Source organism: Tauraco erythrolophus, chromosome 29 (genome assembly GCF_009769465.1).
Source record: "Tauraco erythrolophus isolate bTauEry1 chromosome 29, bTauEry1.pri, whole genome shotgun sequence".
In the NCBI taxonomy this organism is placed as follows: Eukaryota; Metazoa; Chordata; class Aves; order Musophagiformes; family Musophagidae; genus Tauraco; species Tauraco erythrolophus.
Genome location: NC_141493.1, coordinates 4,881,945 through 4,909,048, shown reverse-complemented (window position 1 = coordinate 4,909,048; position 27,104 = coordinate 4,881,945). Strand labels below are relative to the sequence as shown.

The 27,104-nt window shown below is 45.1% G+C and overlaps 1 protein-coding gene across 1 annotated transcript in view; it reads left to right on the top strand.

Annotated features, from left to right (window-relative positions):
- The window catches only part of ANTXR1 (ANTXR cell adhesion molecule 1), a 104,115-nt gene that overhangs the window by 41,839 nt on the left and 35,172 nt on the right, over positions 1 to 27,104 (top strand). The window contains exons 11-14 of the mRNA XM_009984230.2: positions 170 to 239; positions 529 to 607; positions 15,373 to 15,468; positions 25,640 to 25,681. Coding sequence (XP_009982532.2) covers positions 170 to 239; positions 529 to 607; positions 15,373 to 15,468; positions 25,640 to 25,681 — 287 coding nt within the window. The remainder of the gene's footprint in view (positions 1 to 169; positions 240 to 528; positions 608 to 15,372; positions 15,469 to 25,639; positions 25,682 to 27,104) is intronic.

Here is a 27,104-nt window from a genome sequence, read left to right as displayed (position 1 = left end):
AATAATGTGAACAGTTACCTCAGAACAACTGCTGTGCAGTAGCTTTTTATGCCTCACAGAGTCTTTAATCTTGCTGATGTATCAAGAGCAAGGAAAACATTATTTAAGCTTGGTCTTTAAGACCTCTATTGCTGATCAGGTAATACATGCCAATATTTCTTTTTTCCAGATGAGAAGCCTTTTGTAGTGGAAGATACCTACTTGCTCTGCCCAGCACCTGTGCTACGAGACGTTGGCATGTATGTTTTTTTCTACGTATTTACTTGGCCTGGGGGAAAATGAGTCCATGTCATTTCACTATATTCTGCTGTTGTTATAAGCATCATTCTGACGTTGTCTCTTGCTGGGTTAATTGGCAGCTGTGCATTGGAGCACAGGGCAGAGGGCACCAGCAGTGTGAATTAACCTGTACAAAAGGCTTTCCTGTGCATCAGGAGTGCAGGTTCCAGAGGATATTATCTAGTAGAGGGTTGTGGACTATCTGACCTGACTTGTTTCATGTGTTTTGTTTTTTGTTTTGTTTTCCAGGGAAGCAGCTCTTCAAGTCAGTATGAATGATGGTCTGAGCTTCATCTCTAGCTCCGTCATCATCTCCAGCACACACTGTGTAAGTTTCGATCCGTGTGCCTGAAACGATTCAGTAGGATGGTGGTGCTTAACAGCAAATATTTGTTACACCAGTATTAGAGTTTCCACGCTGAGCAAGCCTCGTGTGCGAAGGACCCATTTCTCTCTTTTAAAGGTGTTTTTTATGAGTGTGGTGACATTTGTGTATCATGTGTGCTGCCGTGTGGCAAAGCTCTTGAGAATTCCGTAAACTCTTCAGACTCTGCATCTGCAGTAGGATGCAGACCAGCACAGGACTAGCAGCCTGTGATCTGGAGGTGTCTGTGTCTGCTTGTCTGCTGCACAGTGATCAAGAAGCAGGTCTGCTGGCTTCGTTAGCTCGTCTGTTTGCTCTGCAGCAGCGGTGCTGCTAATTGTGAAAGGCATATGCCGGTTGTGCTTATGCTCTTTGTCTGGAAACCGGCATGGTTGCCAAAAAAAGTGGGAGATTCTCCGCTGAAGTAGCTGGCTTATAGCTGGCATCCTTAGTTGCCAGTAGTGAATTGCTGCACTCAGACTCTGGTGGGATCGGGCAAAGGATGATGAAATCATTTGTAACTCATGGTATTGCTGAAGATGTTGCTTCTGCTAAGTCATGGCTGTTGGGAACAGAGTATGAAATGACTTGTGCTGAAGAAGATAGTGGAGGAGCTCACTTTGTGTTCAGAGCAGTTCTCCGTGCTTCAGTGTATTCAACTTTATTCATCCATGGGAAGACCTATCTTCTGTACAGGGAATGGTTGAGGCACTGCTTTGCTTCTCCTGTGTACTGTCTTAAACTAGTTTTTGGGAAGCCTTAGTAGTCTTGCCGGAAAGACTGGGAAATCTGTCTGTGGCCTGCTTTTCTCCCTATCCAGTAAAGCACACCGTGTTTCCCTACAGAATAAGTGAAAGGCTAAGCTGTATAACATCAAATTGCTAGTGGCCTTCTGTGCTCCACAAAGGCTGATGAGAAAGATGAGAAAAGTCTTTTGTGTCACTTGATCTTGATACTTGTTCAACAAGGACAAGATTGTATGGAGAGAGCTTTCAGAGCTTACGTGAGGGGCTATATTCCAAAACTTAAGACTTCATCGTGCCTTAAAAGAAGGAAATTAATTTTATTAGTTAAGGTTTTCGTTCAAGTTCTCTTTGCTCACTGGCAAAAATGTATTTGTATGTTGTCAGCAAATTACAGGAATATTTTCCTTTGTTTTGTTCAAACGAGGCAAGACCTAGGAAAGAATTCTTAGAGAAAAATTATTCCTTCCTGGTATGCTTTCTGCTGGGGATAGAATTATTGTTTCTAGGTTATAGGAGCTGAAATATCTGTTCCTTTCCTATTGTTTTAAAAGCTGTAAGGAAACTTTTGTACATGCCTGTGCTTCACAGCGGTGCCTACTCCTCTGATACCTCCAGACTGGGAAACTGGCAGTGCAGCTAAGCAGCCAGAATTCAAATCCAGATCCTACATCCGAACCTAGACACGGCAACATTCAGTGGCTGCTTTGAAAATTATATTGCAGCCTTCACTAATCAAGGAAGTTTCTTCTGGGTAAACAGACATTTTGTCCTTGTAGTAGTGTTTGTTTTTTTGAAGTTCCTTCTAAAGATGAAACTGTTTACCGAGACTACAACCTCATTTTAGTTAAGGTTATGAGGCCTTCAGTCCTGGAAATACTCATACACAAAATGTGCACCAAATGACTTGTTTAATTGGCTTCAGATCTGAAAATCAAGTCTGAAGATCTGCAGCTGAAGGACAGTCAGAAAGCTGTGGAATGGAGTGATGGGAACAAGCAGGAAAAAAACAAAGGTTTTCTTTCCTGTGTGCAAACGAGCAATCCGTGCTTTGGGTTTCCTCTCAGTGCTGTATTTCAGAAATGATCAGGTTTGGAAAGAAGTTTGGAGTGTCATCTTCAAAAGGCTTCTCCGATGGCAATCGGCGGTGACTCAGCATGGCAGCCCCACGGTGGCTATTCAATGGGAGAAGGAACAAAGCACGGGGCTTGATGGCCTCCTAAGCTTTACCACTTCTTTATTTTCTTACATAGCTCCACAACAAAACCTTCCTACGCAACGTGTAAATAATCTGCAAATATCCCATTTTCCCTACAAACAACACCTATCCCGTTCTATGAACTACCCATTTTCAAGGACTATCTGGAGGTAATCCAGGGAAGAAAAATCAATTAAGGCCATAGCTGAAAGCAGACAGCTACATTCTCAGCAAGTAAAGAACAAAAATGAATAGTAGGAAAAGTCAGTCAGACTTGGACTCCTGAGTTACGAATATAGATATCTGAAGATCAGGACAGACAGAGCCTATACATTGAACTATCTAATAAGCTTTTTTATCGCCCCAGCTAGCAAAAGTTTTAGTGTAGATTTTCATGCTAAGGAAATTGGGCCAATTTCTTACAGTTTAATAGAGCAAAGCTAGCTCATACTAGCACAGGTCCCGACCTTTTTTTAACATCTCAAGACTCCTAGGAATGAGGCAGCTAAATAAACGTCAGTTTTATTGAGCAGTGAGAATTCTAGAAGAAAAAAAGTGTTTTTCATCTTAGACAGATGGGTCACTGTTTAGAAAGAAACAAGGGATCAAAGCCTTTGCCTTTTCTAGAAGCACATCATGGCTTCAGTGCTGCAGCCCAGCAAGGCCTGACTCCTGCGATTGCCGGAAGCGGAGAGGGAAGAGCGCTTAAGACTCCTGTGCTCACATGCTCGTTTTCTAGCACGGAATACCAGCTGCTGAAAATGGGATACTGGGATTTTTTGCCTTGCTCGGTCATTTTTGTGAGGTTGCTGCTGTGGTTGGGCAGAGCATTTGTTTTATTAAATTATGGAATGCAGATGCAACCCGCTAGTTTAGAGCGGAATGATACTGCACGTAAATATTAAACTTGCTTGTGCCCTCTGTGGATGACCAACTCTATTTTCCATGCGAAGGTTTTGCTGACTGCACACCCCAGGTGAGGATGACTGGCTGGCTGCTGGTGAAGCTGCAAACAGTGGCTGGGCTCGTTTTGGAAGCAAGAGGGTAACACTGTGTAAATCAGGGGCTGCAGACAGAGGTTTAATCCCACTCCCCACTAACTTACGTATGACACAGTTAAACTAAGACAGGGCTGTCCTGAGTGTAATTTAGGGTGTTATTTGGCCTGGGCTATGTGACCACTGGCAGCTACCCCAGCAGAACAGGGGAATGGCTGGAATGAGTGGTGTTAAGGTTTGGAGACAGCGTGCTGTTTATATGCCTAGCTGGGGGATAAGATGCCAGCATCTCCAGTATGACAAAGCTCAGCTGGCTGGAAGTATTTGATGAATTTATCTCTTGGCTTGCTTGTCTTGGAGAGTTACTAATTTATTTCTCTGAAGTTGGCTTTTCAGTATCTGTACCTTTTAAATAATGTTTTTCTTTCAAATGAAAGTTCCCCGTGGGGGAAGGAATCCCCCTTCCACGCAGAGGGCAATAAGGCTGCGTTGTTACTGCATTACGTAAGCGAGAGAGAGCAAAACCGTGCAGGGACATCCAGGTGGCCTCTACTGCTGGCAGAAGGTGCTCGATGGCAGCCCTGAACACTGAAGCCTGCAAAGGCCAGGCACACGCAGGGGCAGGGCATTGCTTCCAAAGAAATGTCCTGAAGGCCGTGGCACCACACTGGCCCAGAGAGAAGCTGGGCTTGTTCCCCTGTGTTCTCTTGGACAAGGTCATCTCTTCTCTATAGAATCCAATGTGGATTTAAAACCCATCCTCTCTCCAACCCTTGGAATCGGTTGTGGCTGCTTGGACTGAGATTTCAGGAGGCTAACCTTGGAAGCATTTTTTAGGAGGCTTGTACATCTGTTTAGCAACGGGGTCTTCCAGTTCTGAGTGTCGAGGAGGTGTTTTGGGTATAAATAATGTTTAGCTATCAGAACTTGCCACTCTCTGTCTCTGTTGCTTGACTCAAATTAAACAGAGGCCCCTTCTGAGGGGCAAGACACCCTGTCCCTCTCCTTCTGCTGAATTCTTACTTGGCCATGTACCGCAGTCACAATTACGGATCTGACCTGCTCCAGGTGCCCTGTAACCACAGAAGACAAAGACAGATCCTGCCCCCAGATCGTTGCTGTCTATCTCCTTGCAGCAAAGCTATTGACTTCAAATGGTGCAATGCTCTTACTGTCAGCCCAGCGCTCTCAGCTCTCCAGTGCCTCAGAAAGGCATCGCCTCCCGGGGAGGGCTGGGCTGTCTGCTTTGCAGGTAAATGAGGTGCCTTGGTTCTCCTTTGCAGAGGTGTCTGCACAGTGTGCTGTCAGAGGCGAGAAGTACCCGGGAACGAAATAAAGCTGTCAGTGATTACAGTGACAGCTTCAGAAACAGTTGGACACGTTTAAGTGTGACTTTACAGTATGTAGAATCACAGACTGGTTTGGGTTGGAAGGGACCTCAAAGATCATCTAGTTCCAACCCCCCTGCCATGGGCAGGGACACCCTCCACTACACCAGGTTGCCCAAAGCCCCATCCAACCTGGCCTTGAACACTTCCAGGGATGGGGCAGCCACAGCTTCTCTGGGCAACCTGTGCCAGTGACTCACCAGCCTCTGAGTGAAAAATTTCTTCCTTATATCCAATCTAAATCTCCCCTCTTTCAATTTAAAGCCACTTCCCCTTGCCCTGTCACTACCTGCCCTTGTAAAATGTCTGTCTCCAGCTTTCCTGTAGGCCCCCTTTAGGTACTGGAAGGCTGCAATAAGATCATGAATGGTACATTTTCACATGCCATGAAAGATGGAATTCTTGTTGCCATGATGGGTTTCCTCTCTCTTAGCTTTTAATACTGGAATTTTCAAACGTGCCTGCACTTACAAAAGAGACATTAAGGCAGAAAATAGTCCCAGTCTGGAAGTTGACAACTTACACATGTTATCGTATGGTGCACACTTTCTACCTTTCTTCTGACAGACCAGGATATCGTCATTGGGTGGCAGATAATTAATGGCGAGAGTTTAAAACGTAGTTTCATTCTACTGCTGACGTCAGTGGACCTTTGATAGTTGAAGGCACTAAGAACTATAGTTTACTCTCTGCTAAACATAAAAACCCTGTCTTAATAATATAACCCCATCAGCAATAATGTAAGACATGGGGCCACAAATGCGATGGGAACTGAGCAGTCTCAGCTTCCCCTAGTGCTAAGACTAAAAAAAAATTGAATTATTTCTTCTTCCTCAGCTGTTAGTCTCAGCATGCCACCAAGTTGCCCCACATCAGGCTGCAGTGGTATGAACACAGTATGCATCGCTTCCATTTGCACCTGTTAGTGCCTGGGGAGTGTATGCTGCAGCGGTTTTCCCACTGCTTGGAAAAGAGTTAGCAAGTATTGGCTGGTGGAGTTGGGAAGCTTCTGAAAAGGGATTTACTCCTGTTCCCGTGTTAGGAGTCTGAAGAACTGAAAGAGGAAGAAAGCATTAAATACTGCTTTGTGAACGTGTACGCATGCAGGTGTGCACAGAGCAGGTTGCACACCAAATATTGTCAGGAAAGGGAACATGCAATAGAGGAAATAATTTACAAGGCAGCATTTAGAGGCAGGAAGTCAGTCCTCTGCTGGCTGGAGGGCCGCTGCCAAGTTCCTCCGTGCAAAAAGAGAGCATCTCGGAGAGAAGCCAGAATGGGAATTGGAATAAGTCTTTGTTCATTTTCTAAAATGCTCCCAGAAGACAAAACACCACTATAGTAACCTCTTGCACTAGCAACTCTCAGACTCAAAACTGGAAGGGGGTGAAAACTGGAGAGCTGCAGGGACTGTAAAACAGGTCTTCCTGGGCAGCTCTCAATGGGAAGAGCAAGGAGCATCACTGGGTGGTATTCCTGTACTCCCTGGATTGTCTAGTGAGAAAGACATGACACATCTTTGCAAGAAGGCAAAACGATGGAGGTACCATGCATGGGCTGGGAGAACGTTTCTGTGGCAGGGTATTACACTTGCCTTAGACTAGCACTGATGGAAACTCATTCTGATTTGCCGTGTGTATTCAGTTCGTAATGGATGTCTTCCCAGGTCACACCTTGTTCCTCCAGGAGCAGGGAGTTACGCTTGTAAGGAGGAGCACCTCTCAGCTCAGAAGGGACTTGTGGGGTCAGGGCAGTTTAGGGAAGCAACTGTGTGTGAGAGGCGTATGCAGTGCCCAACCTGGGCTTGCCCCTGTAAGTTAGGGTCCTATCCAGTGCCAGGAGATACCAGCCCCTCCTTACCTGAGATGCTGGTGCTCCAGAACCACCCTTGGAAGGGAAGATCTCAAGGTGGTTAAGCGCACTGCCAGACAATTAGCCCCTCCTCAGTCCTGGACAGGATTTCAGATTTTGGGAATGCTGGCTAGCAATGGGACTAAGCCAGTCCTTGGCTGTAGAAAAGGGGCTTCTGGAAACTATACGTGTGGAAGTGAACGGATGGAGCAGCTTATTGCACCTGACAGCAACCTGGGTTAATAGATGGCTTGGGATGATCGGTGAGGTGGCAGGTGGGGAACAGGCCTACCATTCCAGAAAAATATAGTCCCTCTGCTCTCACATTTCCAGTTGCGAGGGTGCAGGAGCCATTGAAGTCAGCTGAAAAGGAGAACGTGGTCTCTTAACCTCGACAGGTTTTGTGTTTGACAAAGGGAGGTGGGTCGTGGCACAGCTTTGCTATAGCTATGGATCCTGCTTTTCCTGTGCTGTTCAAAGGACAAGGAGTTTGCACCTATGAGTTAAAGAATAATGGATGGATTTGATCTGTAAATATGGAGAAAGGAAAAGTTAGAGAATTGAGAAGGCACTGCAGGCTTGTAGCAAAAACTCATGATGCCCTTCAGTGAAGGTTTTTATTCCAAAGGAATGTCATTCATCGCTAAAGCAGGGTTTTTCAATCGTGACTTTGTTCTGGGCTGCACAATTAAGGCTCTGCTAGTGATCAGTGTTCCGAGGTCTGCAGGCAATTAAAGTGCATTTGCTATTGTACCAATAGAGGCTCTGTGAAACTGCAGAGTACGTTTAATAAGCGCTTTTCTAAGCCCCTGACCTGTATATTATTAGTTGAGGTATTGCTCTGTGGGAACTCCAGGGCATATGATTTCAGGTTTGTTTCTAAAAGAAATTGCCCTTAAATGCTTTGTGCTGCAAGCATAATAGGAGGTGAGCGTTTTTGCTGACACAGGTCACCCGAAGAGTTAAATGTGCAGAGATTATTTCACTTTAACATTGCTGCATGGGCTGTTTTATAATGCCCTTAAGTGTGGTAGGCATGTTACAAACAGCGTGTTCCTATGGTTTGGAAAGCAGGGATTCACAGATGAGACCAATAAATTGGAGGTGGGGGCAGAATCACAGAATGGAAGTTTTGGAAAGTTTTAATTTGGAAACATCAAAATAGTTTGTGGATATGCAGACTCTTTTCCTGTGGCAGTGCTGAAATTAAATAGAAAATGTGTGCAATAATCTGTGCACATGTGTACGCCCCTAATAGCGAAATCTCATTCAACATCTAAGTTGATACAGTGCGTTTCAAACAAAATATTTTATTTTATTGGAATGTTTTTCCATTGAAAATATGATTTCAATTTAGACTGAGTTTCAGCAGGAAACTTGCTGCAGCCACATCTTCTTGTGTGGGTTCAGGTCGTGCTGGTGTGCCCGTAACCTTGTCCGACTCCTGGCAAACCCGCTGCAGTGGCCCGTGAGGAACTTCTGCTCAGCTTTGGGGGGAGGTATGTGAGTGTGAGCTCAAGGAAGGTGCTCCTGAAATTTTTTTTAAGTGGTGCTTAAATGCTGTGAATCTCATAGGCGTGCACAGAGGCAAGACATTCCAGAGCTGTAGCGTGCTGTTTTCCTCCCTTTCCTGCCTTGCAGAGAAGTAAACCCAAACGAAGCCATAAATGGTTACTGTTATGACAAAGTCTAATTCCACACAATTTTGTCCGCTATTATTCCAGTTGCTGTTCACCTCCTGAAATGGACTTGAAATGCTTCTTGTTAAGGACTGCCTTCAGGAGCAAGTGGAAATAAAAATAACTACTTAGGTTTCACCTCAAAGATTTTGTTGTTTAGCTACAAGTGTTGGGGGACAGGAGATGGCTGTTTCAGAACAGGAGTTACTCAGTACTTCACCGGTCAGAGCAGAAACATCCACCACCAAACCTGCACTTCCGGGGACACCACTCCAGCTGTTGGCATTATTTCAGTGCAAGCGTGTGTGCAGATGGAACCTAAAAAGAGCACTCGAGGTTCATCCTGCTTTCAGGCCCAGGATGTGCCAGTCACAAAGCCAAGGCTCGCGCGCCCACCTCCGGGGCACAGTCTGATGCTACAACTTCTAGATATCAGGAAAAATTTCTTTACAAAGAGGGTTGTGCAGTATTGGAAGAGGCTGCCCAGGGAGGTGGTGGAGTCCCCATCCCTGGAGGTGTTTAAAAACCGTGTGGATTTGGTGTTGAGGAACATGGTTTAGGGACCCTGACAGTGCAGGGTGAATGGTTGGGCTTGATGATCTTGAGGGTCTCTTCCAACCAGATGATTCTATGACTTCTACCTAAGGCTTTGGGTGCGATTGTCAAGATGCTCATCTCCAGTTAGGGTGCTGGAAGCTGGCAGGTCAGAGGCCTTGCTCCCCCGGATCTCCACTGCTTCCTGCGGTGAGGCTGTTAATGTTGGGACACCTGGAGTTTGACCATTAACAGATAACGGCATGACTAGTAGAGACCCGAGCAGATGTTCAGTGTCACGAAGTCTTACTGCTATTTTTAGCCTTTTGTTCAGAATAAGTCTCTTGGTGGTGAAATTTAGGGGTCAGAAATTCTTTGTATCAGAAACAGCAACAGAATTTGGAGCATTTTATCAAATCAGATGGAGTGTTCCAGGGAGCCCGAGAACCAAACAAGAGGACAAAGGTCCTGGGCCTCAACTCCTCTGAACAGGGGGAGGTGTCTGTCTTCTGAAGACTACTGAAACCCAGTACTGATGGAGAGTGTGTACAACTGCAGAGGAAAAGCTCCTCAGCCTGCAGGGTTTTGTCATGTTGTATTTTTTTGTAAACTATCCCACCAGACCTTGCTTGTAGTGCAGGATCCCCAGTGCATCGCCTTACGGGTGAGGCACTAGCCCAGGACTGAACAAACTTGGATTCTGCCATCAGTTCTGCCATATCTGCCTTTTGGAAGCCCAGCTAACACTTCTGTTTAGCTGGAAACTTTTAAGTGTTTCTTCTGGAGGAAAAGTTCAGCTTGTCTTCATAAGCATAAACACAGCAATTGGGGATTAGAGAATTGTTTTCCCTCACCAAAGATCTTTCCTTGTAGCAGAGGGAGTAATGATTCCTCTTCCTCCCCAGCACGTGTTTGCCTGCTCTGTTTGGAGTGGGAACTCTTCGGGACAAGGGTTGTATCTTCCTCTGGGTTTATAGAGCACGTGGTGAAGTGAGGCTTCGCTGGTGTTCACACTGGGCTATAAAGCAAATAATGTAGGGTGCTGGAAAATTCTTTCTCAAGCAGGCTCGCATCTCAGTTCAGCTCTGGAAGGAGAGGAGGGAAACAGATCAGCGTGAGAGGGCCGACTCGTTTCACAGCACGGTAAACTTGGAAAAAAGGAGCTGAGAACACCTAGACTGGGTGACCTAGAACAGGTGCTTCTTGCTCGCGTGCCCTGCTGAGTTGGCTCCCACTCAACCAGCTTCACGTAGACATGGATCACAGAGGCTGGTGTTTCAGAACAGTGCATCCAGGGAGACTTCATTTCCTTTGATAAATTAGGCCAGATCGTTTCTGTTATATTAAAAAAAACACTGGAGTGTGATAAAATAAATGATAGACATCAGTTTCTGTTGCTGTGATCAGAGAGTGCCCAAGAGAGTTGGGCAGAAGTGAAGAGTGTTTCCTTCACAAGAAAAAGCTGCCCGAGTCCCTCTGATGTGAAAAGGCAGGGTCGTTCTTTGTCTTCTCCTCCCCTATTGACTGAAGGACATTAAAACTGTGTCTCTTTTCTCTCCTGGGAGAAAACCTCGGTCAGATTTTTGGATGCTCGTTCAAAACTGTAGCCAAGATTTTCATAAAGCTTTTTAAAAGCACTTCATTCTTTTCCTACTGACACCTGTGAAGGCTTTCAGCATGTTACTGCTCTTCCTGCTTGGAAAATGTGAAAAAAAATTCTTTTTTTTCTAATGTACAGGACACTGGACTAGGACACAGGGGACATTCACATCTTCCCTGTCTCTGGAATGACATTAACCATGCATCAAGGCCAGGTTGGATGAGGCTTTGAGCAACCTGGTGTAGTGGAAGGTGTCCCTGCCCATGGCAGGGGGTTGGAACTTGATGATCTTTGAGGTCCCTTCCAACCCAAACCAGTCTGTAATTCTATGATTCTCCTCTTTGTGAAGCACCTCAGGTCTAGCAGTGATGAGTGTTGTTTAAGTCGTTATTACTGTAGGGTCACTCTGAAGTGAGACTTGGTTCTATGGCCATCTTCGTGCTGCTGTTCCCAGGTCCTGACAGCAGTGCAGATGTTCCTGCACTCCTAGCCCTGAACCAGTATGACGGCAGCTTTCAGCCTGCCCTGGAGGTGACATCACAGGGCTGGCTGCATGAGAGCTGTAGGTCCTCTGCTGCAATTAACAGCTGGAAAGGCTCTCACAAGCTCTTCTGCGTAGCACAGGAGACTGACAGACTGCCTGTAGTCCTGAGAGCAGCAAGCTGATGGTGCACCACGTCACCAGTAGTGAGTGCAGAACCAGAGTAAATGGAGTATTTAGGCTTCTTACTTTCCAGTGAAGGAGTTAGGACTAAATCCTTTTGCTGAACCCAGCCTTCAAGGCCATCTAAAGCCAAGCTCTTGATGCATGTATTTAACAGAAGTCCATCCCTCTTAGGCACAGCGTGAAGTCAGAACGTTTAAACACATGCTTAAAGTTAAATCCATCTTCTGCTGCGGTAACAAGCATGCATGCTACCCACCTCCCTCTCCCTGTAAATCAACAGAGCATTAATTTGTCAGCCACAAATTTATTAGAGCACGTTTATTAGATGCACCTGCTACTTCATTCATCACTGCTGAACGTCGGCAGGCAACGCCTTTGAGGGGCTGTGCACTTTGGGGTTGTTATTCCAGGTTGCCTTTCTGGAATAGCTAATGTATGCTGCAAAGGCCAGTGCAGTAAAGGGGGAAACTAGGAAATAAAATCTTAAACTAAAATAAGAATGATTGGAAAAGATTCCAATCTTCCAAAAGATTCCAAAAGATTCTTCTGGTCTGTTCCCTGATTGCTAAAGGAACGTGCATGCACCTAGTTTGTGCTAAGCTTTTTGTTAGCTCGGCTCTTCCCAGGGGTTGCATCATGCCTTGGAGGAGCGCGTCCCTTTGTGGGACAGCGCTTTCCGAATGTTTGTGGGTAGATTTAAGGAAATAGCCCCCACTTTTTTCCGGATCCCCGCTTCTCTCTAGGAGTACTTACAGTCCACGAGGTGGGCCAGGCTTCTGTCTTGTGACAAAAGGATTCCCCCAGTCAGTCTGGCTTCTCCCAGTCTGTAACCATTCCACAACTTCTGAATGAAAGCATATACATCATATATGCACATACACATACACACACGTACCTACGTATGAGGAAACGCCTCTGCAGTGTCCTGTTTCAGATTTCTTGATATCTTTATATTTTACAATATGTTCCAGAAATTGTTTTCTATTATACTTCGACTGCTGGCAATACTTGTAGAATTCTCTTGGACTCTGGCAGGAAAAAGGAGGCTCCAAGGCGCAGCCCTCTTGCTTCCTCTACCAGCTTACTTGTTTCCGAGTCTGCAGGGTAGAGTTGTACCGCGGCCAACGCGTGGCGTGTTGAAAGGTGGTTGAAAAGCCCTGCTCTTCTTCATATTCCTGGCTCTCGACACCCAAGCAGGGCGTTCCAAAACAGCGACTCCAGGCACCGCCGAGGTCTCCAGGTTGTCAGGGAGCAACTTGCTGACGTTTTTTACGCAGCGTCCTGACGGGTGCCTGAGCTGTCTGGCTTTTCTCAGCCGTTCAGGTGTGATGGAGTTTTGGGCTGCTCATCTCGCTGTGAGTACGAGCACTACAGTTTTATCTTTGTGTAAGTCGTCAAGATAAATCCCTGTTGGAAAGTAGTCCTGATTTCACATGACCGTGTGTACGTAGAGGCTAGCCATGCTTTGTCTCCATGGATATTTTTTATGGAAAATTCACTAGTTTAGTGTTAAAATTCTCTTTTTTTTCTTTGTCTTTAAAATGAAAGTTGTTTTCTTGGCCTGAATTGACAGCCTTTATTCAATAAGTGTTAAACACGGCTCATTGAATTGTTCCATGGTTCAGTGTTTCCATAAACATTTGTATTGTTCTTCCAAATTTTGATTAAAAAAAATAATGGAATGAACACAGACATTTCAAATGCTTCAGTCCTTTTTAACCAGCTAAAAGACCAGGAGAAAGATTTCAAAATGTCAGTGGAAGTTTTGCAAACTATTTTAGCAGGCATATTTTCCTTCTTGTTTATTACTCAGCTCGGGTAAGTGGCAGTTTCCATCTAAGCATATTCTGGATGTATAAAACCATAGCTGTTACACAGAACCATAGCTAAATTCTAGCAGAAACTGATGAAATAAAGATAAAACAAACCAAAAGCAGAGTTCAGGTCATTCTGAATGATTATAGTAGGATTTATTGTGTAAATATGCTTTGTCCCAGTCTGACTTGGCAGGGTGTCCTCAGAGACCGGTTTCCAGCAGCAACAGCACAGCCAGAGTGGGAGAAGAAAAAAGGATTTGTAGTTCCTGGTTAAGGGTCTCGGTGTGACACTTTGTGGCTATGGCTGAGCCCAGAAAATTCAGTTCGTATTTGTCTGAAATATCTTGATATTTGTTCAAATATAAGAAATGGTATTAATCCAAAGAGAATTTTATTTTTCGGCAGAGGTGGTGGTGTTCTGGTTTTGACATCAGAAGAGGGCTTATTCCTGCAGACTTGCCAGGCAATGCTGGCTTTAGCAAGAGGCATTACCTGAGTGAGAAATGTAAGATTTGGCAAATCAAGCCCTTCTAAGTTCTCCGGACTGTTTTGCTGCTGTGATACACACAAAACTAGTTGGCCACATCAGCTGCCTTGCAGAGAAACAGATGTGTTAGGGTAATATAAATTGGTCTTTACAGATTGTCCTGGGGGGGAAAAAAAAAAAGGAAAAATAAATCCTGTTTAAAAAAAGAAAATAAAAATCCCCTGGATAAAACAGTTAAAAGATCATTTCAATTTGTTTTGTATTTTTGCAAATTGATTTGAGAGTATTTTTAACGACAAAAATATTTGTTTCAATATAGGGGCAAAAGGGGCAGATAACAATTAGATGTAAAAAATCTTATTTCTTCTACAATTTCATGGCAGCAAAGAGTCAGGGTCCCATTTTCTAAAGTGTTGAATATCAGCAGGTTCCATTTTTGCAGATGATGGATGTGACTGTGCTGTCTGTCTTCTCAAACAAGCTTTTATTTTGTGTTGGGGTCCAAGTTCCATTTCCAGAGATGTCATGGGTGAATTCCTCTCCTGTGTGGACTACCTCTCTTTTGTTTCCAAGTGTCAAAGATCAGGTTGTCTTGATCCAAGTTCTCCAGAAATTCCTTCTCCACCAGAAGAGAGTTTGGAAAAGGCTCTCAACCAGGTGGTTTTTTCCATTACTCTTCCTGTTATGGTGTGATGGGAGATCATCTGGCCATTGAATTACGGGGAATTAAGCAGGCACCCAATTTTCCCATCCTACAGGTCAGTCTGCTCTTGAATGTGTCCTTATTCTGGCATTGTGACCTTGACACTTGGGTGGGGTTTTTGAAATGTCTGGCTCTTACATCAAGAACATCTCAAACAGGCTGAAGTCAGGACTGGCTACTTGCTTATCTCAGAATGGGATGATATTGGGGAGCAGTGGTACAGGGAAGTTGGCATGCCTCAGGAAGCTGAGAACATCTGCTCTGGGTTAAATCCAAGCAACAAAAAATAGCGCACATTTGGTTTTGATTGCTAGATTGAGCTGGCTTGTGCAGCAGTTTGCATTGTTAATTGGTATCAGAGCATTGCAAATGCCTTTTTAAATGGAGGAAGTATCCCAGTTAGAGAGGAGAAGGATCTTCTAGAGTTAATGGCTTCTGATGTGGAAAAACCCTGTATATTTTTGCAATGGTGTGTATGTTCAAATCTCCTTGAAAAGCTCATGGCAGAACTACCCTGACTCAGTGCTGCTGAGAAGAGCAGGATGACCTGGGTTGTGGGCCCACAGAGATCTTGCTTCAAGTTTTCTCCTTGGAGCAAACTTGCACATCGCTTTCAAGTTCATGCTGCAAGAGGAGAGAGGAGTTGCCAAGAAAAGATAATGCTTAAACTGCAATGAACCATAGTGTTGTGAGCTCTTTTTTTTAAAATATTTTTTTTTCGGTCTTCATAACGCTCTGAGAAATAAGGAGATGTTAATTTTGATCTGAAGTGAAATAAGTGTTTTATGTAATTGTGAGGCTGTTCAGGAAATCAAGACAAAACCTGTAGCTCTCCGGGAAGGGAGCTACAGGTCTCAGCCTCTTTGCAATGAATCGGGGTGTGGATGCTACGTTCGGATGGATGAGGAGGGAGGAAAAATGCACTTTCTCTCAGAAATAAATGCAGTATGGCAATAGCCTTTGGGACATATACTTGCCTGGAAGCAGGATGCACAGGTGAGGCACTGTGGAGAGGGGAGTTTTGTGTCAGTGGTGCTCACACGCTCTCTGTGTTTCTCTTCCAGTCAGATGGGACCATCCTGGCTATCGCTTTGTTGATCCTCTTCCTCCTGCTGGCACTGGTTCTTCTCTGGTGGTTCTGGCCTCTTTGCTGCACAGTGGTAAGTGACAGAAATCGTTAGCACAAAACAGTAATTCAGTGTTGCCTGAATGTAAGAAATGAGTGGGAAGGAGGCAAAGTTTTCCAGTAAGAAAAAACATAGGACTGGTCATTGAACAGACGGTGTTTCTTCCATTGCTGGCACTGCTTTGTGCTTCTGACCTTTGGATTATACCCATGAAATAGCAATGTTGCTAATATACAGACCTTGTCAGGAGCCTTTTAGTCTTATTTATTGGTCATAAAATGGAAATGATTTGCAGAAAAGTATCAGTTGCCATTTTAGGAAGGAATGGCTTTTCTGGAGTTTCTAACCCCTGTGTCATTATCTCAGTGCTGGAGGCTCCTGCAGAAGGGCAGGCATGCTGCACCCAGGCTGGAGTCCTCCTTCTGCCTCAGGCACAAGGAAAAGACGTTTCTAAGTGTGCAAATCTTGGAAGATTAACTTTTCTCCTGGCTCACCATGTCTGAAAAGCACTTTGGAATATTCAAATGACAGTTTCGGTAGAAATACGACTGTGCTTCACTGAGCATTATCTTTTCTCCATGCTTTTTCACAAAATGTTCTGCGCAGAGTTGAAAAGCATAGTCACAGAGTTAATAACTTAAAAAGGCATACGGAAATCAGGAGAAAACAGGAGAGAAGGGAAAGGTCAAGGAAGGCAAGAAGGAAATCACAGCACTTGAGACAAGCTTTTCTCTCACACGTGATCCTGTTTGTCTGCAAGGACCTGTCTTACCCCTGTACATCTCTCCTGATCGTCCTCTCGGGCTGCCTTTTCCAGGGAAGATCAGGGTAAAGGCTGATTATTGTGGAACGCACAAGACAGTGAAGCTCTGCTTTTGCTTTGGGTCTTCTTGGGTGCTGTAAATATAGAACAAGAGTCAGGGATGTACAAACATCAGCAGAATCAGAGTCTGGTTTTGGTGACTATCTATGTGTAAGGGTTCATATGGTTCTTTTAAGACTGCTTAAACTGGCCCCAGTTTCTGGGTTACTATCGTTATTGCTGATTTTAAATCGCTTACTCAGTGTTGTAAACCTGCACCGTATTGTACCAAACCTACAACCTGGTGCTGAGAGCCTTGGACCCACAAACTGCAGGAGCAGTCACGTTTGAGGATGTCTTTGTGGTGACGTGTATTTCTCTATCCAGAAGAAGAATGGAAATCTTGCAGGAAAAATCTTAGGTGTCTATTTCTGTTTCTGGCTGGAAATGCTGGGGGTAAAATGCTTCTTTTCACAGTAGGTTGGCACCTCTGCCCTGAGATGAAAACCAGAAGGGAAAAATATTTATTTGGACTTTTCAGAACAATAAAAAAAATCAGTTCTGAAAATGGACAAAGGATTAGCAGCGTGGTCGGTTGCTCAGAGTCATTTGTCTAAACTAGAGGGCACGTTCTCAGAGAAGTTGGGCCAACTTCTCTGTTGGTGCATCTGCATAGAAGTCAACGGAGACGTGACCTGCACAGGTGTTTCCGCTGAGGTTTCGTGGAGAATTAAGGTGATAAAGAGGAAAGGCTCTAAGTGATGCTGCCATTTTAAGGTTCTGTTGCAGGAGAAAGATGAAGGTGATAAGAAAAAGGCATAAATAAAAGCAGCAGAGCATGGAGTAAAGGGAATATGGAGCTATGGATTGAGAGGGCAGTGTGGGACTGCCCCAGTGGAATGATATGAGGACAGTGGCCATATAACAGCGTTCTTGAAGTGTGAGAAATACAGTCCAGCTAAGCAAAGCGGGTGCAGCAGGGAGAGAGGAGTTTCTTGTCCACATGAAACTTTATAAGCTTAATATTTTCCAGACTTAATTTCTGTACTTAAAGAATTTACTGTAGATAAAAGCTTTTCCTCACCCTCTCTCCTCCTTTACCTCCCATATTCCCGCTTAGCAAGGTCTCCAAGCGAGGACCATCTCACTGATGTTTTCCAAATGTAAGTCAAACAAATCCCTCTACTTGTTGGAAAGATTTTAATTCAAGAGCCTCTGTGAAATCTCCTCCATCTCTCTGGGATGGCAGTCCAGTGTATTTGGCAGTAGAACAGCAGCCGAGATATCTCACTGTGTATTGCTTACCCAAAAACTCTGTAAAAGTAAGGATAAATCCACAGAAGAGCACCCAGCCTCTTTGGCTTAGGGTAGGGAGCAAGAGAGCAGAGCAGTGCTTATTTACCAGTTTGGTAATGGCACATGAAGGAATGCAGAGTTGTCAGAAGCACGGAGGGAGTTTAAGGGCAGAGGACCTGGCTTGCACAAGAGACAAGAGGCAGGCAAGCCACAACCTCTAATGACCAAACCGCAGATCCAGAGACACTGCTGTGGATTCGTGCCCAGGGACGTCTCGGAGATGATTGTGTATGTGTCCAGGGGAAAAAGAAAAAAACACAACAAATTTTGTCTTACCAAGTATAAATTTGTTTCTGAGTGACAAGCACATTTCTAAACCCTGAAATTCCTCTTGGCATGCTTTTTAATTAAATAGGAATCATTATTATCCAGCAGTTCTTCGGGAAGGACAGCGAACCAGCTTCATCCCTGGAGTAAATGGACTGGAGTCAATAGACTTACTCTGGAGATTTATCTGGAACCCAGTATCTCCTTGGCATGCACCCATAAAGCGTTGCTGTTTCCAAGCTTATTGGTCTCAGAAGTATTCTGGGATGAAATCTGGAATTTACCACTCAGTTTACAGTAGATGCAATTGTTGCCTAGTGGATCAGAACAATAATTAGTTCTTTGCTGTGCCCGATACCAGCCCAGGCAAAATTTCCCTTGATACCTGCGGGGGCACATCACAAAAGCACGGAAGCCAGGGCTAACCTTCCGAGAGGTTTCAAGGATGTTCGTTCAACAGCAACAGAGAGCAAAGACAGACAATTCTGCGGAGCTGCCAACCCCAGCACTGTACACGTTAGAGGAACGATGGCAAATACAAAGACACCTGTAGCAGGATGACCCCACTTTTCTTGAGCAGAGTGTATCTGCAGAACAGCAGATGCCAGATTCTGATCTCATGGGCGTTAGTGGGCATTTGGCTGTCATCTTCCCATTCCTCCTCTTTCTTGAACACAGCGTAACCCGAACGAGCCCAAGTGATCAGAGTAGTAACTGTGTGTGCAAGAGGCTACTCAGGTGCCCAAGGGTGAAATTGTTCTGGGTAGGAGGCCAACATAAGGCTTCGATTTAATATTAATGTAAACCAAATAGATTTTCATATAGATGTAAGCCAAATAGATAATAAGCCTCCAGAACTGTCTGGAGGAGGATTTTGCAGGCACATTGTTAGATTAGCTGGGAAATGGAGCTGGTGAAAACGTTTTGGATGTGTAGTGGAGGGATCAGTGATACACTAGATGGAAGGTTTGTCTGTGCTGGGACAGTTTCCCTGTGCCAATATGCAGCACTGCACTGAGTGGGTGGCTCCCACAGACACTTCAACTGGCAGGCTGAGCGACTGGTGCTGGGGCCATGCTTTGCACCTGAACAGGATCTGCATGGAAGATTAGCTCTGGCATACCTGCCGTGGTGGTTCCAGTCAGCCTGCCACCCGCCTTGGGCTGAATCTTAGCTAAGGCAGTCCAGGAGATAAAATGCAGAGGATACGAGTGGAAATATCTCCCTGGTGCAGCTGAGACACTGAGACTCGGAGCATTTCCCCACATGCTTGTACATCACATCTTACAGTTTTATGAGGCAAACATGAGTCTTTGCCTCCCTTATGCATCCATACAGCGCGGCCTGAGGGGGAAAGGCATGAGAAACTGGTCCGTGATAACTGCCCACTTAAAACATATACACCATCTTAATAATTTTTATGCTGCAGCTTTTTTAAATTCAGGGGTGTGGCTGGCATATAAATGAGGTGTTGGTATTTAAGCACCAGTTTTAACTTTAAAGCTGCTTTCTGGAAGGAAGCATGGAAGAACTCAGCAATTTGTTTGGCTCTCAGTCTGTATTGCAGCTGACCAGAAGTTTTGGAAACAAAGAGCTGGATGGAGAAAATACAGAAAACATATATATTAAAACCACATGAAAATCATGGCTAAACTGGAGGAAGGGGAGAGGAAGAAATGCATAGACTCTACAGCAGCCCTGGAGTCATAAAACTACATGGTGCATATTGGCTTGATGGAGATTACTTACAAGGGTCCACATATTCTGGTTCCCACCCACTCCCATGTGCACAAGGCACAGTTTTTTTCTGCAGTTATGATGACTTTGGGAGAAGGAGTGCAGGAATCATCTGAAACATCGTTGAGACAAACGTGCAGGCAGGAATTGCTCGTGGACCCTGCAATCCCTGCTTTTGGTTTGGATCTGAGCTATCGAGGCAACTGCTTACCTGGCATAACGTGGTACAGTTTCACTGAATTTGTTGGAGCTTTATGTGTAAAATCCAAGCTCTGAATCCATTCACGCCACAGTTGATCCAAAACATTTGGAGGTAGCACTGTTATTGTAGGTTTAAAGTAGTGTAAATAACAGAACCTGACTGTGGGCAGGGCAGCAGGAGGATAAAGACAGTCACCTTAATCATCCAGAGCACCCACAGCAGTTCCCTGTTCTCTCAGCCTCCTGTCAGTTAGATCAGAATGGTTTAGATATGGATATAATGGTCTGTAACTGGCTGTCTTTAACCAGGCTAGCATGGATCCTGAAAACAGCATAGCACAGTCATTCTGCCTGGGTTCATGCCATCAGCTCTACAGCAGCCCAGGTGGAGAAGTGGGCTAGTAGAACCGTGTGCGTGCCAGGCACTGAAATAGGATGCTTTCCTGGGCTGCTGTGATGTGTCATTATCAAAAAGTCAAAGCCAAATTCTCCAAAGTGTCCATCAGTTCTGGGGTGTCCAAACTGAAAGATCTTCATGGAGTTTCCCTTTTCGGGAAGTACTAAGCGTTACGCTCTAAAAATCAGGAAGGTGCCATTAGATGATACGCTTAGTCTTCAGATTCCCAAACCATGTTACTTGCTAATGCATTTTCTTAAGGCCAGATCCAAAGGCCAATTATATTAATCTTGACCAGCTTCAGGACCCTTCGTTCCAGATCACAGCGGATACTTAATGCAGAGGAGGCACTGTTGTTCTCTGCCCCAGTCCTGCATGGGAAGTAATGGGAAGTAACTCCATAAAAATGCCCTCTTCCTTTGTTTTTCCCCGACCGCCTCTCACCTCTTCCGAAGAAAGGTGGCTCAGCCCAGCTGGGGAGAAATAGACTGAGGGACATAGTCTGCCATAACCAGAAAATTCACTAACATTGAGTGAGAGCAAGGGCTTCTGCATATAGCTGAAAGTAGCTATAATGTTTTTCTTTAGTCCAGAAAATTAATTTCATTTCTATAGTCTTCCAAAGAAAGTGGGTCAAACACTTGGAACACACCCCACTGACTCCGGCCTTGTTTATCGCCGTTAAGTGAAACAGCCTAAGAAAAGCAGTGGCCTTCGTAGATGCTACAGGGTTTTTTAATGCATTCCCTGGAGAGCTCCATGTCAGCCCCACTCAGTGGCAAACTAGCAGAGTTAATTAAATGAAGGGCTTTTTTTTCCTTCATGATGTCATGTCTTTCACAAGTGGGTAATTTTGACACGTGCTATGGTCTGTATTGAATGTGGTTTGTGCACATTGGCTTAAAGTCTTCGGTGTGAAACAGCCTTGCCTGCGAGTTTTAATGAGTTAAAATTGAGATTCCTGGGTCTGCTTCCAGGCTGACAAGAGAGGTTAACTTAAAAGGATGAGTTACCCTTCCTATGGGATTTCATTTACCTCTACCAGTATGTCTGGGCAGAAGAATGTGTTGTATTGCAGATGGAAATAGGGACAGGCTCCTGCTTGTATTAGAAACTTTGAAGTGTGGACCAAACCTCCGAGGATTTAATAGGCACTTAGAAGACACAGCAGATGTGAAACAAATAAAAAGGAAATGTTCCTTTACCCAACTCATAACTAAACTATGAAACTCTGTCACAGGACTCAGAGGAGGTCAAAACTATAAATATGTAAGGGGAAAAAAAAAAAGAAGATGGGTCAGGTCATTGTTAATGCTATAAAAAAACCCCAACCCTGCTTATTAGGATAGCAAAAATATGTATTCTGTGTTTGCCAGAAGAGTGAAGGTAAATAAGGACAGAAACTCTACTCAGTTAACTGCATGCTCCCTTCCCAAATTTTAGTCCTAATTAGAGGTGAAGTCCTTTATTTCTTATTTTGTACTGTTTTCTCATGTAGCCCTTATTTCATACTCTTTTTTCATGTAGCCCTCATTTTAAATGATGATCTGTTGCATCTTAAAGCAGATACACTTCACTGACAAGAAACATATTGCCCCAATTTATCATCTCAAATTCTCGGGAGAGTTACTGAGTATGTGCTTGCTGGACATTGTAAACTGGTGGAGTTTTCTGGTCTCCCAAGACGGAAAACATCCTAGACACATTCTTGGAATATGCAAAACGTGGATTCAACATGTGCTCTCTTATGGCCGAATGGCTACAGAAATTTCAGGGCAACAGAAAACCAATGCTCTCCAATGGTTTTAGATTTCTAGGAGGTGGCTAATAGCATTTCTCTGCTTTTGCACTGGGTTATTCATCAGAAACAGCTGCTTCTCTGTGCAACTGTGACGTCAGGCTGGGTCAGCTAACAGAGACGCGTGTCTGTCACATGTACGTTGAGATCTGTGATAGAAGGTGATAGAAAGGCAAAGAATTACTTTACTGTCCTGAATTTTCACAGCTAAGTGTGTAGAAGTGCTGACAACTACTCTTGAAGTTCTTTCCTCTGCCAGGAAAAGCCAATGGCCACCTCTCCATCCCACAGGCCTTGACTCCTTGGAAACAAAAGACTGCATTGTAAGGTTTCTGTAGCAGAGCGATAATGTAGAAACCCTCAGGTATTCCCCACCTAGTGAGCGAATATGGTTGCTGAACGTTCACGTTTTTCTTCTTTCAAGCACAGGGACAGGAGATGCAGTTGCAGCAGCAATCACAGAAATGGCTTGCGGTTATCAAAACAATTGCAGCACACATGAACAAACACCTCAGCCTTGCCAAGCTAAACGAGCCCAAGCATTTTGCTTGGCCAAGCACGCTCCCAGCTGATTGTGTTCAGCAGGTCCATGTGTGTCATCTGGCGAGGCAGAGGGAAGGCGAGAGGTGCAGCCCAGAACAAAACGTGATGAACTCCAGTCTTCTGTGCCAGTGTGGGCTGTATCCTCCCTGCGTTCCCTGTAACAGCATTCTCCTTCTACTGGAGTAATTGTTTCTATTTGTGCAAAATGAGCAGGTGTCAGGCATTACCTTTCAGCTCTGGGACCTTGTAATTCCCACCTGGCGCTTGCTTTGCTCGCTTGTGTGAGATGGCACAAAGATCCCATTTGCTTCACTGCCTCCAGTACCCCGGAATGAGGGTCTCACGCGTAGACAGCTGGAACTATAAGAATCCAACAGTGAGAAGGAAAAGATTTGTACTGTACGTAGACCAAAAGCCTTTCCGGACCTGGGCAGCAACACAGAAAATGTATTTTTTGTAAGGCTTGAACTTTCAAAGTTCATACAGGCTCAAAGGCAGAGAAGACTAAACTCTGGGCTTGTCCAAACCAACCAGTCTACGTTGCCAACTGATGGGGTGTTCAGTTGCTCTTAGAAGCACTTCAAAATGGAAGAACTCTCTCTCTTTTTTTTTCTCTTGGACTGTGGTAAGAAACACTTGATCTGTTTATAGAAATCAGTTTGCATGTATGTTATGAGAAGGAATGCAAATGTATGAAAAACACAGCCCTCTCTTCATTTCCAAGTCTCTAATCTCAAGAGTTTCCAGTGATATTGGCTGAGAAGTCATGTTCGAATGCTTAGCTGGACCAAATATGTTGGATGAATTATCCTGATGTTTCATGCCAATGCAAATGAGAGAAGCTTCACTGGAACCCATGGTGTTCCACCAGAATAATGTTAGAGGAGGGAATAAGGCCACTTCCAGTAGGCATGTTTTGGATTGGATATCTGAAATTTCTCAGCATCCGATGTGATTAAAAGGTCTGTTGACAAGTGTCCCCCTTCACACTGACCAAAATGTGTCTGCAAAGGTGGCTGGAAAAGTCTTCTGTGTCTTTTGGTGCTCTGTGTCACTATTGATTGCATCAAGTATAAGTGATCACGCTCTCTCCATCTCCTGAAACCAAGGAGCAGCACGTTGAGCAAACCGTACTGACACCCGTGGTCTCCTTCCCACAGAGCAGTGCTCTGATGCAGAAACTTTTCATCCGCGTTTCATCATTTGCTTTCCATCGAGGAAAGAGCTGGTACCCTCCAGAGCTGCAGGCACACGCTGGGAATCGCAGGGTAGACGGAGACACGGACGCTGTATCAGACACTCAGCTCTGCTCGTCAACACGAGCCTCTCCAGGGCACCATCCCTCCTTTCTCCAGGATGTGGAGAAATGCGGATCTGCTGCTTCAGACGGAGCGATGCTGTGAGCAGGGCAGCGGGTGCACCTGCCACACGCCTCAGTCGTCATTTCGTGCTTCCCCACGCGCTTTGCGCTTCTGTGCACGTAGAGGAAGGTTCAGTGATGGTTCCTGAAGCACAGAGTCTGCAGCAGGGCTTCCCCACGGGCGCTGCAGGCTGCCAGAAAAAGGCCCTGCTGCCCAGGAGCAGGTGGTGGCAGAGCTCTCCAGCCATCACTCTCTGGGCTGAGATGCAAAGGGCTGATCCAGCCCCCATCTCCTCCCTAGCCAGAGGCACATGCTCTTCATTACTGGCCACATTGCATGACTCGGGGTTTGCAGAGGAAAATAAAAACAGTGAGCTCATCAGAGAAGGAAAAACACGAGTGAGAGGAATTGTTGTAAATACTTATATCTTCAGGGCCTTTAGTGTGATTGTCATTTCCCTTTCTGCATTTAAACAGCCAAGCTGTTGTTGTTCCGTGCTTTTATTTTTCTTTTAAGGGGAATTTTTAAACCTACACATCCGTGCCCCATGCCTAGGCAGCCTCCACACCTAACGGCCAGTGCTGAGAGGAGCTGAGGATGCTCGGTGCTGTCCCCACAGGCGCTCAGCACCCCGACAGCATCTGCCTCATGGCCTGGTGTGGAAAGAAAGAACTGCCTCATCCAGCTGGGCTTAAAACTACTGGAGAAAATCCACCCCTGGGGCAATTGCATCGCCATGGCTGGCTGAACGCGATCTGTTGACTGCAATGGCTGTGCGCTGGGGTGCATCTCGTGTAAGGGAGAGCTGTTTGACGTGCCTGTGTGCAACTGCTCTCCCTTTGGAAGGCTCTCTGTTGCTCTTGGAGCAGCGGGCTGCGATAATAGCCAACTGCCTGCCGAGCCCTAGATGCAAACTTTTTGCATGAAATAATAGCCTCACACCCACATAAACTGAAATTGTTTCTATGGAGAATATCCTGGACCAGTCTAAAACCTCGCCCTGGTGCTTTATTAGAAACCCTGGGAGAGCCTCAAATGTGTATATATATATATTCTTTTTTTAAATTTTTTTATTTTTAAGCTTATAAGTGTGAACTGTATCAGCCTGATAATGTGAAAAGCATTTTTCATGAGAGCGTGAGGTGGCACAGCCTTCTGGAATGAAGTCTGGGCCTGGCAGACAGAGGCTGGGGTTTTATTACTGCTTTGCAATGTCTCCAGGGCATTTGACTTCACCCTGGTTTCACTTTCCAGTGTTTGTTCAGACTGTAAATTATTTGAGGCGGGATTTGTACACGTGTGCAGTGGCCAGCAGAAGGAGATGCTGATTTTGGAATGATTGTTTGGGTGAAACAATGATTGCTATCTGTTGTTTAGAGCCAGCACTGACTATGGCTCCTACTGGGATTAGGAGGCTGGAGCATCAAGGGTATGTGACTTCGAATCTGCTGTTACCTCACACAGGGCAGGGGTCACCTAACGAGCAATTAGAGTCTGGAGCTGTAATTAGGAAATGTTTACATGGCAGGGCTTTGGGACGCCTCCTGTTTCCCCTTTTGCTCTCTGACTGACACCAGTAGCACACACAGCCACCTTGCAGCCACGCAGTGTTGCAACTAAGTTCAGAGATGTTCATAGTGGCGTATCCTGTTGTCTTTTTTGGGGCTTTTTTACATGACGTATGAATTGCACTACAGAACAAAGTGTGGATTTACTCTTCTGTTTCTCTTTGAATCTTCTAGATCATTAAAGAGCCTCCTCCACCTCCTGCAGAAGACAGCGAGGTGAGTAACTGGCAACCTGATTTCCTCAGTGTTTAAGACAAGATTGTGTTCGGTCTCCTCACAAGAGGTTGTGATTCTGCTGCACGGGAGAGTATGGACTGTTTAAACCTTTGTGCTCAGCTCTGTAGCCTTTAAGAGGCTGCCATGTGTGTCTCACTCTGCTCACTTTGCTTACTACAGAGGTGGAGATGTGGGTTTTATTTATTGGAGAGTGACTGTAGATCTGTTGTACAGTACCTCCACAGAGCAGGTGGGGAAGGAGCACAGAGGCAGACAATATTTCCACTTGGACAGAACAGCACTACAGAGTTAGGCTGTGATTCACAAAAAGGACAACTCTTAAGTGTGTGTTTAACTTTGAAGTTAATGGAACCTAAACACGTGCTTAGCTGCCTTCCTGGAATGGCATGGTAATGATTTTGATGGTTTAGCACGTATAAACCACGCTTGGCAGGTCAGTGGTAACCCACGGTGCTGGCCCCTTGGACTGCAGCTGCTGTGAGCAAAGGCAGCCCACAGTCTTTGCAAGGCGTCTGAAGACAGAGGGCCGTAAAATCCCAGCAAAATCATCTTGATAACAGAAGAGCTGCACTAGCTGGGGAAGTTTTACTGGTGAGAAATGATAAAGCAACGTTACAACGTTCATCTTAATTTTACTTGTTCTTTTTAGATGAATCTATCCACGAATGGTTTAAAGCTATGTCACCACTACTTAATCAGTAGGAATTTCTCCCCAGAAATATGCCCAGTTTTTCATCTGCCTCTTTCTGTGTCCTTCTGCTTTCAGCATGCGATGAGCCTCTGCTTTCGCTGTTTTACACGTGAGATTTCATGGAAAAGTCACTGGGCTGCGTTCAGGGCGCGTTGATGTCAATGGGAGTTTTTCCATTGACCTCACTGGGGTTTGGATCAGTTCCTCTTAACTATGCGAGTAAGAGAAGACTTAGATCTGTGCTCAGAGTGATTTGCTTGGTTAGTTCGCCCTCCTTTTTGCATCTGGAGACAAATTCGTTGCCTGCTTCAGCTTGCAAGTGGAAAAGCTTGCTGAAACGATCCTCTCTGTGCTGTCCATGAGGTCTGGCCCAGTGAGTGTTCTCTGTGCCAAGGCAGACAGACACCCTTAAAGCTCAGTCCTCTGCAACGCTATGGAGGTGGAATGCAACCTAGCTTCTGCCTGCACTGAGAAATTGTTGAGGGCAGCTGGAGCCAAGGCCAGCACTTGAACCTCCATCTTCGTGGCACTTCAAAACAAGCCTGAAGCAAAACTCCGAATCTGAACGTTCCTGGACCCAAGGGAGATTGTACTTGGATCCAGCACTCCCCATGCCTCTCTATGTGGGCATCTGGCCGGTTTTCCTAAGCAGACGTTTCTGTTTGGGCTGTATATAAATCCACTAGCTTTGTTAGCTTCTATCCTCTGAAT